The sequence below is a fragment of the Lutjanus erythropterus genome, chromosome 3, assembly GCF_056507025.1.
Source record: "Lutjanus erythropterus isolate fLutEry1 chromosome 3, fLutEry1.hap2, whole genome shotgun sequence".
NCBI classification, from domain to species: Eukaryota; Metazoa; Chordata; class Actinopteri; order Lutjaniformes; family Lutjanidae; genus Lutjanus; species Lutjanus erythropterus.
The window spans coordinates 3733609-3750404 of NC_139319.1; the positions used below are offsets into that span (position 1 = coordinate 3733609).

The 16796-nt window shown below is 38.5% G+C and overlaps 1 protein-coding gene across 1 annotated transcript; it reads left to right on the plus strand.

Annotated features, from left to right (window-relative positions):
- Positions 1 to 3416: 3416 nt before the first annotated feature.
- LOC146329457 (B-cell receptor CD22-like) lies at positions 3417 to 14904 on the plus strand. Its single transcript, XM_084714726.1, has 13 exons — positions 3417 to 3544; positions 5807 to 6163; positions 6262 to 6489; positions 6731 to 6994; positions 7977 to 8246; positions 8531 to 8800; positions 9085 to 9354; positions 10095 to 10364; positions 10649 to 10909; positions 13234 to 13333; positions 13419 to 13476; positions 13814 to 13919; positions 14061 to 14904. Exons 1-12 carry the CDS (start codon positions 3490 to 3492, stop codon positions 13889 to 13891), a joined length of 2481 nt encoding a protein of 826 aa, XP_084570852.1. The 5' UTR covers positions 3417 to 3489; the 3' UTR covers positions 13892 to 13919; positions 14061 to 14904.
- Positions 14905 to 16796: the final 1892 nt, after the last annotated feature.

The following is a 16796-nucleotide window of genomic DNA, read 5'->3' on the forward strand; positions in this document are numbered from 1 at the left end:
CAGCACACCTGTCTCCACTCACACAATCACAGAGAACCGGAGCAGCAGCAGGTTAGTGAGACAGAATCATGACCGAGGCCTGACAGTCACCTGCATACATACTGTACAGTCTGTTCACACCTGGTCATGTTTCAGTTTGACATGATGGACAAAATCCAGTCATCATTCTGTGCAAAAGTGAATTTTAAAGTTTTTCTGAAACTAATAATGATGCAGTCTGAGACAAATAAAGGTAGTATTCTTTTTTTATTGAGAAATTTCTCCCTCTTTGCAAAAGTCCTCTGCCGAGGAAAACAGTCCTGTAAACACAAAATGAAATTTTAAACTAAAAAGGACTAAACTTTGGGTTTGTATAACTTACTAAACCTTATAAAACTTGTGAATCCATTTTTGCACAGATTCAGGGGCATTTCCAGACTTTTTTGACTGGGGAGGCCTAAGTGAGACACTAGGCTTGTTTGGGATGAACAGCCTCACCTGGAAAGTAGACAAGACCAGGTGGCTGAGGTGGACACAAAAAGCTGCAGTCAAGTTGGACAATTTCTGACAGACTTCAGAGAATATAGACAGACACTAAAATCCTGTTAGAGCTCCTGTAGGCTACCTGTAGTCTGCAAACCACGTCCATAGATGAAGAAATAAAGTGTTCTTGATCGCTGATTGAAGTTGAAATAAGAAATCACCTACAGTTACATGACACTATTACTTTCATATATACAGTATAACCTTTATTATTATCATCAGTCACAAAATACATGCTATGTTAACAGATTAAAGCTTTGTTGCACAACATAAGACAAATATATGTGCCAATGAATATTATATTTACACAGACAATTAATATTTTATACAACATGCGGTGTTTGTCATCAAAATTAAGAGCCAATCAGAGCCAATCAGCTCATTGTTCAGGTGACAGCCAGGCGTTTGCAGTCAGTGAGAGCAACTGCATTCACCTGACTGACCAGAGGACTGACCAGAGGATAGACCTCTGAATTTGTCCTGACTGCCAGTCATATCAGAGAGGTTGTTTTCATCCAAAAAGGGCTGCAATCATGATGCAGGAGAAAAGTACGTGGATGGGTTGGACTCATCTATCTTTATCGCTGGAACCATGTGAGAAAGGGGTCTCTCCAAGTCCAGTATGAAGAGGAGAAGTGGCAGCACTGGCAGGAGGAGAATTATGAGATAAACCTAAAAGATTTATAATGTTTTACCTTTTGTCTTACTTAGTGAAAGGCAAGTGAACAAGTCTGTTTCTAAATTGTTTCCTCTCCTTTGTTTATGTCTATGTATATTTAGAACATGGGGTTGTGGTGTAATGCTGCCCCTTGTGGTCAAAATAAAGATTGTAACAACAAACACTTCAAAAATGATCCTGGCAATTAAACAAAAATACTTTTCACAGAGGAAGAAAGTCTTGGGGAACTTAGAGAGGTTTTTGTGTCAAAACCTTTTTTTCCCTTTCAGTCATGAAACTCTGGAGAGAAAACAATTCAGATCAGATGTTTTATTCTTGCCTCTCTGGGCTCCTGTAATTTTACATGCAAGATGAAGCAAACATGAGAAATGTGAACACACAACTTTCAAAGATCAATACATAATGCAATACAGACAGTTAATAACTAGCTATGATGAAGACGCAATAAAGACAATAAGTACGAAAATTGACAATAGATGTTTAACTACAAACATGAATCATTAACTTAAAAAAATAAGATGCAAATCAATTCATTTGTTAAAAGTGACAGGAAAATGTTAATTAAACTAAACAGTCAGTCATGGAGGGCAAAATGGTAGTTCAAGGTCCTGATTCAGTGTCTGTGATGTTTCACTGACCTCTGGTGGTGAAGCTTCAGTTTGGCAGGTTGAGGTTTCATTTCTTCATCTTGCAGCAGCACACTGGACCTCCTTCACTCAGAGACTCGTCAGCTCTATGAAAACTCCCTAAACCCCACAGTGAATGTTAAAAACCAGAAATCTTGAATCCCAGCAGTTGTGGAAGACGTATTCAGATCTTTCACTTAAAGGGATAGTACAGCCAAAAATGAAAATTCAGTCATTATCTACTCACCCTTGTGCCGATTGAAAGTTGGGTTCAGTTTTTCAGGCCACAAAACACTGCTGGAGTTTCACAGGACAATAGTGTTGCAGAATCTCCCAAACAGTGGAAGTGAATGGTGACCAGTTTTTAAAAGTAAAAAAAAAAAAAAACAGAATAAAAACAAAATGCCTCCATACTGTTGGAGGTGCTGCTGGAGGTGCTGGTGTAATCCAAGTCTCCTAAAGCCCCAGCATGCCAAGATAACTAAAAAATGTTATTTACACCATGATTTAACCTGAATCTTCACTGTAGATCCTTAGCTTGGAGAAACGTTCATGTTCACATGCACACTGTCTGAACTGGGTGTGTGTGGTGTGACAGTGTGCAAACTGCATGTCAGGACTTTAAGAGACTTTAATTACACCAGACAAGCAGTATGGAGGCATTTTATGTTTTTTATTCTGTTGTGTTTTTACATTTGAAAACTGGTCACCATTCACTTCCATTGTTTGGGAGATTCACTCTTTTCCTGTGAAACTCCTGCAGTGTTACTGCTAGAGTGACAAACAAAATAAACCCGACCCTCAGTTGGTATGACGGTGAGTAGATAATGACTGAATTTTCATTTGTTGGGTGAACTATCCCTTTAAGTAAATGTAACAAAAAAAAAAAAAAAAAAAAAAAAAAAACAAGAACAAAAAAGCCACAATGGTGGACAATACTTTCACTTGTGAGTGTGTCTCTTTCCCTCTCCATCACCCTCCATCCTTTGCTTAGTCTTTTGACTAGCAGCTGACATGGCCTGCCTTGACCTGCCACACATACGCACCATCATAAGAGCCTACAGAGGTCAAAAAGTAACTCAGTAACTAAGAATTACTTGGATTAGTACTGTTCTGCATATTGTAATCCCATACAGGACATATCACTGGGGCTCCAGTGTTTCTTATTGTTTTGAGAGAGTCTGACAGCGGCTGCCGTGGTGTGTTAGCTGTCGCTGTGACACTGAGCGGTGATCGGTGTGGCCGCAAAGCCACGCCTCAGTGGGTACAGTTGTTGTCCTGTCCCCTCCTCAGTCTCTTTTTCTAAGTGCATGTGGGTGGAGGGGGTGATAGACTCAGACCTGAGGCTGCAGTTGACACTCTCCTCTTTCTTCTTTGACCTCTGACATTACAATAATATTTCTCGCACAGTGAATTAGAAACTTTTCAACTTAAAGATTCTCAAGCTTCTGTCTCTTCATACACATTATCAACATTAAAAGGAAGGACGCCAGGCTGGCCTTTAACACCTTGATATCTGTTAACCACAGCTTGTCCTACTGCAGAACATAAAGGCTGCCTTCAAAGACCACATCCTCCCATTTTGACATGTTAATAAACTGACATACAATAAGTCTCATGTATGTGATCGACCTGCTGATTTGACAGATGTGAGGAGCAGCTATGAGTTTAACAGCAGCAGCAAGTGGATTTGTTGTCTTCCTTCTCTCTGTACAAGGTACTGTACATCTACATTTATACTGTGAGGCAGTTAGTACACTTCAGAAATTTAAGAGAAGATGAGTTTTTTTTGTGAGGGTGAATTTAAGTTTTGCATGATCTAGCAACTGTTCAAAGACAAAAATCCTTTACAGGCTGTTATATCACACTTGATACCATATAGACTATATTCTAGAATGACAATTTAAAGAATTTGAAGGATTTTAAAATATAAATGACTGCTGTCAGGGCAGAAAACCAATAATCTGTTGGTCTTTACTTGACTTGACTTTACTTGACTTCATAGTTTAACGATGGCATGGCTGTAAGTGCTAAAAAAGAACTTTAAATCTAAAAATAAAATCATCGACAGAGAGCTGCACACTTACCCTAACATTATAAACTTTGAAATGAGGTACTGTGCATCAATAAAGACGTCATGTGGATCGAAGTAGTGACTGTGCGTAGACTAAAATAATTTGCTGAATAAAATTCATCGTTCTATGGAACTTCCTACATCATTCTCACTTACTCCAAACTCAGTGCTATAGTAAACTTAGGTAGGCTGGTAGCATAGTTAATACAGGAAATGCAAAGTATATCACCTAATAACCAAAGTTAAACTTGTACTAATTAATGTTTTTACTAGTAGGGGCTTTAAAATGACTGTAATGTGGGAGGTGTTGCTTGTTGTAATGACAAAGAGAATTATCATGTCAGAATATTTTTCTGCTGAAAAGATGTTTTAAAAAAACAACTAAGTCACTGGTGAAAAGATGCTCAGAATTTGTTCAAAAGTTTAATTTTGATTGGAATGGAAGTTGAACCACAATTGCACAGGTGATAATCCTATAAATGATCCACTCAGCCATTCAGGAGTTTGTCTTTATGGTTTGTATGTTTTCTACATGTCACATTAGCTGCCCACACCTCAGTGTTCTGCATTTCTCTGCCACTGATGCTGTGCAACAGCCTGACCACAGAACGGAAAGCAGGCATGTTTCACACTTTTAATATTCTCTTCATCTTTTAGCATCCTGCCTAGTGAGAATGGTGTTAGAGTTCATACTCTCACACCTCAGTGTCATGTCCTGCCTCAGTGCTCTTAGACATTAACTGCAGAGATCATGCGTACATGTTTGACTGTTCCTTTGCATTAACCAATGGTATAAACTGGAAAACATTATTTTGATTTTGATTTACTGTTTATACCCATTTAAAAGTAAGACATTAGAAGAAAAACGTGATATGGACTAAATCTTCAGCTCACTTAGTTAAAATAACAGAGCATTCAATGAAAAAGTCTGAGTCTTGTTTGAAAGTTTGCCCACGCTCCCCTACACGAGACCAAGTTGATACTATTAAATTATCTGTCACACGCTGACTTAAAGTGGGATGAATGAATGAATGAAACTTTAATTGCCCCTCTGGGAATTTGTTATGCACAAGGAACATAAAAAGACACCAATAACCACACATGACAGCACATAATATGACATAAAACATAAGAAAAATCACAAAAAAAGCATCATTTGGAGAATTCAGACAGACATTAATGAAGGCCATCAAGTGCAAGTCAAGAAAGTGCCAAATTCTAACCATGTGATCAGAGCTTGTTAAGCAGCTTAAAGCTGCACAGGACAAAGGACGTGATGTCTCTTTTAGCCCACATCCTGGACATGCTTTGTCACCTAAAGATGAAAGTTCATATTCAGGCCGTAGAGGGTGCAGTGGGTGTGCTATGATCAGTGCTGGACTCTGAGGCGCAGGCGTGAAAAAAAATAAGGCCACCAGCTGTGTGTGGAGGGGCACCAGAGCACATAAGTTCTAAGTTGTGAGCAACTTAACCACATTTTGCACACTAGGAGGGTACCTTATAGTGAACTTTATCACATTTTGTCCACTGGAAGGGCACTCTAGAGGGGATTTTATCAGGCTTTGTCCACTGAAAGAACCCCTTATAAGGTACTCTAACACATTTTGTCTTTACTAGAAGGGCACTCTACAGAGAACTTTATCACATGTCTACCGGAGGGCCATTTTGTCAAGTGTAAGGGCACCTTATAAGGCACTTTACCACACTTTGTCACATTTTCAATGAGTACAGGGACAGTTGTTTTTGTATTTAAAATCAATTACTTATCTGAGCACCAGTTTTAGGAGTGATTTATCACAGATCTGTGATTGGTCTCACTGTCAGTTATAAGGCCCAGAAATTAAATCCTGACTACTGATGTTGTTTTGAGTCTGATTGTAGTTTCTGATGTGCTCTGTGTTACAGTGATACAGGCTCAGAATGGCTGGGGAGTGACTTACACTTCTACTGAGATCTGTGCTGTTAAAGGATCAACAGTGGAAATGAGCTGCACATACAGTTACCCATCCAGAATAGATGGTCTTGATATTACAGTTGAGGAAACATTCTGGTTCACTAAGTTGAATGGAGATGAACGTGTGGATGTGAGAACAGACTCACAGTATGCAGGTCGTGTGCAGTACAGTTGTTATGAGAAGAGCTGCACTCTGAGAATCACAGACCTGAGAGAGAGAGACTCAGCTAAGTACCAGTTCAGGTTCATTACAAACCAACCAAGTGGACGTTATAGCGGTTCCCCTGGCATCACTTTATCGGTCAAAGGTAACAGTTTCATTGATGTGAATTATTTGCAAATGTTCAATATCAAGAAAGCAGTAACACAAATGTGTGTGTGTATTTGCATGTGTGTGTGTTGACAGTTTTGCCAGATCTCCAGGTGTGGGTGAGAAGATTTTCAGATTCCTCCAGGACAGAGCTTAAGTGTCACAGCAGTTGTCACATACCTGATCAAACTTCCTACATCTGGCACAAAAATGGGCAGAAACTCCAGGCAGAATCATCTTCTTCTTATTTAGGCTACTTTAATTCTCCAGACAGTTATTCCTGTGCTGTTAAAGCACATGAGGATTCCCCCTCTCCTTCAGTGTGTGAGTTTATTCCACTGTGTCAGGGCAAAAACGCATAAACACTGACATTACAACACAAATACTATCTCAGATTTTGTCACAGTGGAGTCCTCAGAATTTCAGCAAAAATATTTATAGAAAGAAAAAGCTAAACCACTGCTAGTAGGAGGGTTATCTTGAGAAAAGCAATATTCAGATGTTGTGATAATGTTGTGATAATGTTTTCTAATCTTTAATTAATTAATTTTCATATGTTCTCCAGATGCTCCAAGGGTTCCCTCTGTATCAGTGAGTCCCTCTGGTGAGATAGTGGAGGGCAGTTCAGTGACTCTGACCTGCAGCAGTGATGCTAACCCAGCGGCTAAATACACCTGGTACAATGCAAATGTAAACCTCAAACCTCTCAGTAAAGAGCCACAACTTGTCTTCAGGTCCATCCAGTCCTCGGACTCTGGAGAGTATTACTGTACAGCTGAGAATGAGCTGGGGGGGAGAACATCTGCATACATCTCTGTTGATGTGAAATGTGAGTGAAACACAATCACCTTAAAAAACACAAACACTGTCTCTTTCTGTGTCACATTCAGTCTGCTGCTGCAGTTAAAGGGATAGTTCACCCCCAAATAATAATAATAAAGAAATATATATATATATATATATATATGTGTGTTTTCTTTGCTTTTTTTTGCTGTTTATTCATCTATACTATTTTGGTGTGAGTTGCAGGGTTCTGGAGATTTCAGCTGTAGAGATGTATGCCTTCTCTCCAGTATAATGGGACTATATGGCACTTGGCTTATGGTACTGAAAGCACCAAAACAATACATTTGAAAAATTCAACATACCACATACCTTGTTGTGATGGTCTCATATTACCCCTATTCTTAAATCTCTTCATTGGCTCTCTGTTTTGTTTAGGATGTAGTTTAAAATTCTCACTATTACTCACAAAGTATTGCACAGTCAGACTCCTGCTTATGTCACTGAACTACTTCACCCTTACTCCTCAGCTTGCCCTCTTAGGTCTAATAACCTAAATTTGCTGTCTATCCCATGTGTTCACCTTAAGACCTGTGGTGATCGAGCTTTTAGGCTGTAGCACCAAAACTATGGAACGCCTTGCCTGCATTCTTACAGTCTGCTGATTCTGTGGACTCATTCAAGAGGTGGCTTAAGACTGATCTGTTCAGACAGATGTTTGAGTGATCTGTATCCACAAGGTCTGCATTTTATGTAGTGTGCATTCATGTTGCATATTGTGACTTCTTCATTATGTTTATATTTTAATTTTTGTAGATTTCTCTTTTGTATGTTATTTAATGTTGTGTAACACACTTTGAGTTATGTCTGCAAAAAGCACTATACAAATAAATTTTCTTCTTCTTCTAAGTCCATTATGTCTTCCACATTCCAAGACATTCCCACTGGACAGAACAATGCTTAGCTGTGATATGATCACAATATACTAAAGGTCCACATTTTTAAGTTAACTGTTGCATTTCTTTCAGATGCTCCAAAGACCTCCTCTGTGTCAGTGAGTCCCTCTGGTGAGACAGTGGAGGGCAGTTCAGTGACTCTGACCTGTAGCAGTGATGCTAACCCGGCAGCTAAATATGCCTGGTACAAGGCAAACGGAGATCTAGACCTTCAACCACTCAGTAAAGAGCCACAGCTTGTCTTCAAGTCCATCCAGTCCTCTGACTCTGGAGAGTATTACTGTACAGCTGAGAACAAGCTGGGGGCGGAAACATCTGGATACATCTCTATTGATGTGAAATGTGAGTGAAATAGATTATTTAAAAATAACAAAATTTAAATCTGTACTTTGCAGGAAAGGATTTTATTGATCATGTCTATGTTCTTGTGCTGTACTTGGTTCACATTCAGTCTTTTGTAATTCACTGAGAAGCTGCAGGAGATTTTAGGCATTTTATGCCATTTTCAGCCCATATTTAAACCACCAAATACTCAACCTTTTCACAGTTTGCAATTTCAATACCACATGTGATACTGTAGTAAAGAAAATGTGAAGAATAATGTCTGTTAAACATATCTCTTACAGATGCTCCAAAACTTCCCTCTGTATCAGTGAGTCCCTCTGGTGAGATAGTGGAGGGCAATTCAGTGACTCTGACCTGTAGCAGTGATGCTAACCCGGCAGCTAAATATGTCTGGCACAAGACAAAAAAAGATGTAGACCTTCAACCACTCAGTAAAGAGCCACAGCTTGTCTTCAAGTCCATCCAGTCCTCTGACTCTAGAGAGTATTACTGTACAGCTGAGAACAAGCTGGGGGCAGAAACCTCTGGATACATCTCTATTGATGTGAAATGTGAGTGAAATAGATTATTTAAAAATAACAAAACTTAAATCTGTCCTTTGCAGGAGAGGATTTTATTGATCATGTCTACTTTCTTGTGCTCTACTTGCTTCACATTCAGTCTTTTGTAATTCACTGAGAAACTGCAAGAGATCTGAGGTATTTTATGCTGTTTTCAGCCCATATATAAACCACCAAACACTCCACATTTTCACAGTTTACAATTTAAATACCATATGTGATACTGTAGTAAAGAAAATGTGAAGAATAATGTCTGTTAAACATATCTCCTACAGATGCTCCAAAATTTCCCTGTGTATCAGTGAGTCCCTCTGGTGAGATAGTGGAGGGCAGTTCAGTGAATCTGACCTGTAGCAGTAACGCTAACCCAGCAGCTAAATATGCCTGGTACAAGACAAACGGAGATCTAGACCTTCAACCACTCAGTAAAGAGCCACAGCTTGCCTTCAAGTCCATCCAGTCCTCTGACTCTGGAGAGTATTATTGTATAGCTGAGAACAAGCTGGGGGGGAGAACATCAGGATACAACTCTGTTGATGTGAATTGTGAGTGAAACACAATCACCTTAAAAGACACAAACACTGTCTCTTTCTGTGTCACATTCAGTCTGCTGCTGCAGACCCACATACCTTGTTGTGATGGTCTCATATTACCCCTATTCTTAAATCTCTTCATTGGCTCTCTGTTTTGTTTAGGATGCAGTTTAAAATTCTCACTATTACTCACAAAGTATTGCACAGTCAGACTCCTGCTTATGTCACTGAACTACTTCACCCTTACTCCTCAGCTTGCCCTCTTAGGACTAATAACCTAAATTTGCTGTCTATCCCATGTGTTCACCTTAAGACTTGTGGTGATCGAGCTTTTGGGCTGTAGCACCAAAACTATGGAACGCCTTGCCTGCGCTCTTACAGTCTGCTGATTCTGTGGACTCATTTAAGAGGTGGCTAAAGACTGATCTGTTCAGACAGATGTTTGAGTGACCTGTATCCACAAGGTCTGCATTTTATGTAGTGTGCATTCATGTTGCATATTGTGTCTTCTTCATTATGTTTCTATTTTAATTTTTGTAGATTTCTCTTTTGTATGTTATTTAATGTTGTGTAAAACACTTTGAGTCATGTCTGCAAAAAGCACTATACAAATAAATTTTCTTCTTCTTCTAAGTCCATTATATCTTCCACATTCCAAGACATTCCCACTGGACAGAACAATGCTTAGCTGTGATATAATCACAATATACTAAAGGTCCACATTTTTAAGTTAACTGTTGCATTTCTTTCAGATGCTCCAAAGACCTCCTCTGTATCAGTGAGTCCCTCTGGTGAGACAGTGGAGGGCAGTTCAGTGACTCTGACCTGTAGCAGTGATGCTAACCCGGCAGCTAAATATGCCTGGTACAAGGCAAACGGAGATCTAGACCTTCAACCACTCAGTAAAGAGCCACAGCTTGTCTTCAAGTCCATCCAGTCCTCTGACTCTGGAGAGTATTACTGTACAGCTGAGAACAAGCTGGGGGCGGAAACATCTGGATACATCTCTGTCGATGTGAAATGTGAGTGAAATAGATTATTTAAAAATAACAAAACTTAAATCTGTCCTTTGCAGGAGAGGATTTTATTGATCATGTCTATGTTCTTGTGCTCTACTTGCTTCACATTCAGTCTTTTGTAATTCACTGAGAAACTGCAGGAGATTTTAGGTATTTTATGCTGTTTTCAGCCCATATATAAACCACCAAACACTCAACCTTTTCACAGTTTACAATTTAAATACCATATGTGATACTGTAGTAAAGAAAATGTGAAGAATAATGTCTGTTAAACATATCTCCTACAGATGCTCCCAAACTTCCCTCTGTGTCGGTGAGTCCCTCTGGTGAGATAGTGGAAGGCAGTTCAGTGACTCTGACCTGTAGCAGTGATGCTAACCCAGCAGCTAATTACACCTGGTACAAGGAGAATGAAGACTCACCAAAAGCATCAGGACAGAACTTCACCATCACTGACTTCAGAGTTGAACACAGTGGGAATTATTACTGTGAAGCCAAGAACACAATAGGACGTCATAACTCCACCTCACATCTGATTGTTGTGACAGGTAAGTTTCTCCATGACACTTTTTTATGCACATAAAGCCTGGACTGAGTTGCAAAATACTATTTCTTTAGACAGCACTCTCATCTTTGAATACCTTTTAAGGTCCATTTTAAACTTCCCTTACGGAAACATGTCACTACTTTACATAATCCTCGACCTGTGGTGAAATGTAATATGGATATTGCTGGTATGGCTTGCATGTTTTATGATTTTTTTTTTTTTTTTTTTTTATGTACTTCATGTTTTTAAACACATGAACTTGTCTTTTATGCAAAACTGCATGTGCTGCTGTTTTGGCTCAGGTCAGGCTGCTGCCAGGGCTCCCTGAAAGATCTAGTATCTTAGTGGGACCTTCCTGGTTAAATAAAGGATAAATAATTGGCTGATTAACAAACAGAAACACCCAACAAACTGATTTATGACTCAAACTGTACAAATGAGGTCCATTACAGCATATGTAATTGTCCCTCTCCATTTTCAAGACAAATCATACACACTCTATTCAAGGGGCACAGCCCCACCTGTTGCTGTCATAAGAGAGAAATAACTGCACAAACAAAACATGATGTTATTATCAATTCTCTGTTCTGTGCATCCTCCAAAATCTCATTTGTGTTATGATTTTAATTCATGATTACTGGTTTCTGTCTTGCTGCTTCAGAATGATTCTCCTGATTCTTGATTCTTCTACGGTGGCCATGGTGTGAATGTGGGACTAACCCTGCTCTCACAGTGCAATATGTATTGTATGTGGGAAAATATGAATATGGATGCTAGTGAGTGTTAGTATATTCAGTGTAGATCATGCAAATTTAATGAAGAGTGGAACAGACAGCCCATCTGTCTGTGACATCTGGAGGCACTTGGCAAGACTTGGATTTACAATCTGCAAGAACAGGGAGATTTTCTTAGCTAATTTGAGAAAATGAACGAAGTGACATACTCAAGCACAGCTTTAAAACCAGAAATTTGTGGGAGAAATTGGAACTGAAGCATAGCCTGACATCTGTCCACAGCACTCAGCACTGGAGAAAGGTCTGGTTTCACACATAAACATTCTGTTATAGGAGGAAAAAAACGCCCCGCCTTGTTTGCACTTCTTTAAACCAATCACAAATGTCCTTGTCAGTGCTAAGTGTGCCGCAGTGGTGCTGCTGCCAAATAGTGTGGAGAGGGAACTTGTTTTGGTGGAACAGTAACATGTCGGGGGCGAGCTCTTCCATTAAAATAACTACATCACTGCTAACAGCTGTTAGCTTGTTTATGTTCGTACCATTAGTGTTCCAGGTGCTAATTTGCCATTTTCAGCATGTAGGCTGCAGCTCAGAGATTTTTTTGTTGTTTCCCAGGGATTTAGAAAACAGAGACCCAGATGCTGCAGCAGTTTTTTTTAGAAACTACTGTAAGCTGTGCAGTGCGTGCGCAGGAATAAATCAGTCCAACAACTTCTGGGTTTTTTAGTGAAAACTGCACAAAGGTCAGTCTGCACGTTTCACCTGCTTGAATTCCTGTACTCTCTACTCTCCCCTTCCCCCCTTCTGTCTACCTCTTCACTCTATACTAAAATATCAGTTTGAGATGAGTAAACCAGAATATTAACATTACTGCAAACACTAGGTATGTGTAAACAATATAATAGTTCAGTGAAAATATACTAAACTAATGTCTGAACAGTTTGGGTGGTTAAACCTGTGTTTACAGTTATTCACTGATCACAATTTTGCTCTTACACTACTCTCTTTATGCAGTACAATCTATTGGTCCACTACTACTTAAGAAAATAGTTCCTACATGAAGCTGCTCACAACAAGGTCTGTAGATTAATTTAAATAACCATGTCATGATTTTTGGAAAGAGGCACAGATCTTGAATCCGATTATATTGGAGAGAAGACAGACATCTCTATGGCCGATTTCTCCAAAACTGTGTAACTCACACCAAAACAATCTAGATGGATAAACAGCACTACAGGCCAGGGGAAAAATGTCTATTTTTCTATTCTGGGGTGAACTGTCCCTTTTAAAGGTACATTTTGGTAAATTATGTTTTGGTAAACAGCTGTGAAATTGCTCCTTCCAAACTAACCAGATTCATTTGAAAAACATTAGTGTCATTCAAGCTCAACAGAAACAAAATAAAACTCACCAAAAATGTGTTTTTGCTGTTCCAACAATCATCAGCGTTTGGTTTGGTTGAAATAAACTCCTATGATGTGTCATTGGGTCGATGCATGTAGTTTTCCTGGTATGCTGAATTGGTTTGTGCTCCACCGTATTTTTTTTACATATAAAAACAACACTGACAGTATTTCATATCTCTCTCCAGTGTCTCCACTTTGGAACTCAACAATGATAATACTTATCATCAGGTTCACTCTGGTGGCTGTCATGCCTATTCCTCTGCTGGTGTTTAGTCTTTGGATGAGGTGAAACCACAGAAATTAATCATTAATTACTTTAATAGTTTTGGGCTTCTCTATTTCATTTTATTTCTTTTTGGTTTTGATTCAGGAAAAAGAAAACTCTGAGCTCCACCACTGAACCAAATGAACCCATAGAGACAATTGAGGTGAGAGAAAGATTGAACCACAGTGACAGAAATTACTGAAAATTTGTTGTTATATAAATTCAGAGGCACATCTTTCTCAGTAGAAGTCAACAACTGACCCTTTGCTAAGCCCCCCCCCCCTCTTAGTTACTATTTCTACACCGGTAGCGTAGCAGAAGGGTCAATTTGTATGTAACTACACACATTTTTCAGCCACATTTACTGCGGATGTACCAGATCAGTTTAAAGAAATAATTGTGTTTTAACATGTCTGAGTAAATGTTAATATCAAGCCTAACTGTGTCCAAATTGCATTTCTGAGGCCTTTGACTCTAATCTTGTTGTCTTTTCCCATCAGTTGGAGTCTGAGCCTGTTTATGTGAACGTCACAACCTTGAAAAAAGACCCTGCAGCAGGCAGCAGACGATTTGAGTAGAACGTCAGCTTATTTTTTACCTGTGCAGGTACATTAAATATACTTTAATTTGGTGTGCAAAGTGTTTCAATTTAAAGTACCAGTGTGCTGAATTGAGCGGCGAACCTGCAGATTGAAAAGTTCCTAGTTCCATTTCTAATGCAGCAAACCTTTCTGTGATTTTCTTCAGTCAAACCAGAGGAGACTCACCTGGATGGAAACAGAGAGAAGTTCAACAGTGAAGTAGTCCAGTGGAGAGCGAGGCTGTGGAGGATGAGGAGGATGAAGATACATTTATCTTCATCTGCAAAAGTTTTTATGTTCAGTTTTCAGCAGCAGCAGCAGGAAGCAGAAGATTTGAGTAGAATGTAAACTTTATTTTTACCTGTGCAGGTACATTATTACATATGTTCAGGACTGTAAAATGTTATATTAAGCTTTAACGTGATAAATTACTTTTAAGAAATACTCATTGCTCTGTAACATCACAGCTGTGCTGAAAGAGAAAGACAATGAAGTTTGTTCAAAACAGACAAGGAAGCACAATATTTCAGCATGTACAGAATATATTTAAAGCTACTACAAAGAGTTTTTAACTGGTTATGAAACAGTCTCAATTCATCACTGGAGTTTCTATATGACCTACATAAGGTAAGGAGAGCTTCTGTGAGAAGATGAGTTATTTGTGTCTAGTTGTTCTTAATGTCTGCCACCAACCAGATAAAATGAGCCTGTGTTTACATTTTCACAAACAAAGTTACAGTGAGTCATATGTTAGCCTGTTAAAAAGAAGCAGGGGGATTTTGATGTGGACAATTTTTAATTTTTATGTTCAATTTTGCAGTTGTTATGGTGGAAACACTGCTGCTTTTGTCTAAATGGGCCTCCGAAATCCACAAAATATCAAAGTTCCTTATTGTAGTTTTAAATACACTGAAGTCAAACATGAGTTCAAATCTGTCACACTTTATTAACTGTAACATTTTCAAAGTACATTTCATTGACTGACTGTAATAAACATTCAGCCTCCACAACGTCTCTGTAGTTTGAACATCATTTCAGTTCCCTCTCACTGCTGCAGAGGGCAACAGTGTGCAGAAAGTTTTGGATTTCAGCTTTAAACAAATTTTTTCTTTTTTATCATCCAGAATAAAGTTTATATTCATCAGTAATGAACACAAGTAAAATGTTAATCAGTTTGTAAATTGTTTGACTTATTCCTCAGTTTCTCATGATTTGTCCAGAGATAAAACTTAATGTAATAAACTTTACACTGGTAATGTACACCCTAAAACAAGAAGCAAGTATTTGACAAAATAAAGCTGATTCAGCAATTTTTTGCATTTATGGGACAAGAATTGAAAAGATTGTAAACCACTGATGCCACTCCACTACCCACCCCTCACCCAGAACCACCTGCGTTCATTGTGTGAAGAGGAAGGAAGCCAGGCTGCCTTTTAGCGTCTTGATGTCTTTTTACCACATCTGCATGAACCACAGAGGACATCAACTGTCTTTTGTAGAATGATAATTGTGATTAACTGACATATGTTAAGATCGATCTGCTGATTTGACAGAGACGTGAGGAGCAGCTATGAGTTTAACATCAACGAGTGGATTTGTTGTCTTTTTTCTCTCTGTACAACATATTGTACATCTACATTCATACTGTTAGTTAGCAGTCAGCACACTTGAGAAATTCAGAGGAAGGTAGGGTTAGTAAATGAAAATTTGATGCGTGATCTCTGAAAACACCAGACATTCACTTGTCTGTCTTTAAACTGAAGTCTTTACTGGACGACCAACAGGAAGCTGTATCTTCTTTCTTTACATTAACATCATCTCTTTAAATGTATCTTAACCTTGTGTGGTGGAGCTGTTTTCTACCCATCCACAGTGTTTTATCTGATCAGTGCCTCATTTTCTTTGAGCAATGCATTGTGGGACAGTTTCCATCCACAGCACACTAAAAAATGCAGTTGTAATCTGCACTCCAACATTTTTGTGTAGGTTTTTGTCACTTGTCATTTTTCAAGCAAATATTTCACATTTGGTCACTTCAGCTTCTTAAAGGTGAAGATTTGGGAAACTGAGCGTTTTCCACAAAGATGAACTGATTAATAGTGAAAATAACTGTCAGATTAAACGTTGGTTGCAGCCCTGATTTAAAGCTCCTGCAACTTTTTACAGTTTTTCTTTTTCAGAAAACAAACTTTTCTGACGTCTCCCTCACAGAGTTGATGTCACATACAGGGGTGTGTCCAGACTTTTTGACGGGGTGACTGACTTATTTTTATTCTTATTATTAAATTGAAAGAGTACTAATTTCAAAGACATCATTTAATTATTAGACAACTGAGAGTTAAATCATCTCCGTCAGCAGAGATGTCAGCTCTCTAAGATCTGACAGAGTTGATAATGTCTAACATTTTTTCATTTCACAGCGTCGTCGTAGTGAGTAGCCATTTTATTTTTTAAAGTGTCTCAGAGTCTCTTAATGTTCATCAAAATACACATTTTTAAACCATAATTCTTATTGATCTTTGATTTAGAAGGACTACAGAGTCCACATGTTATGGTTGAGACACATCTGATAGAAATATTATTGAATGAATTGATCTAAAAATAGAAAGTTTTCCAGTGTTTGTATTCCCACCTTTTATAAACCAGGAAGTGAGACAGGGGTCCTTAGGGTATATCTGACCCTTTTTATGCCTGAGTAAAGTTGATGTAGAGTTGTTGGAAATCTGGGACACAATTTTAAAGGTCCAACATTTTCATAAATAATTGATTTTAAAACAAAGGTAATTATAATAGCACATTTTTGCACTGATGTTATCAGTAGGTATTGTTAGTTTTACATTTTGAAGATTTTAACACTTTTTAAATATGAAGTTCAACAAATCAATGATTCAATACTCAATAA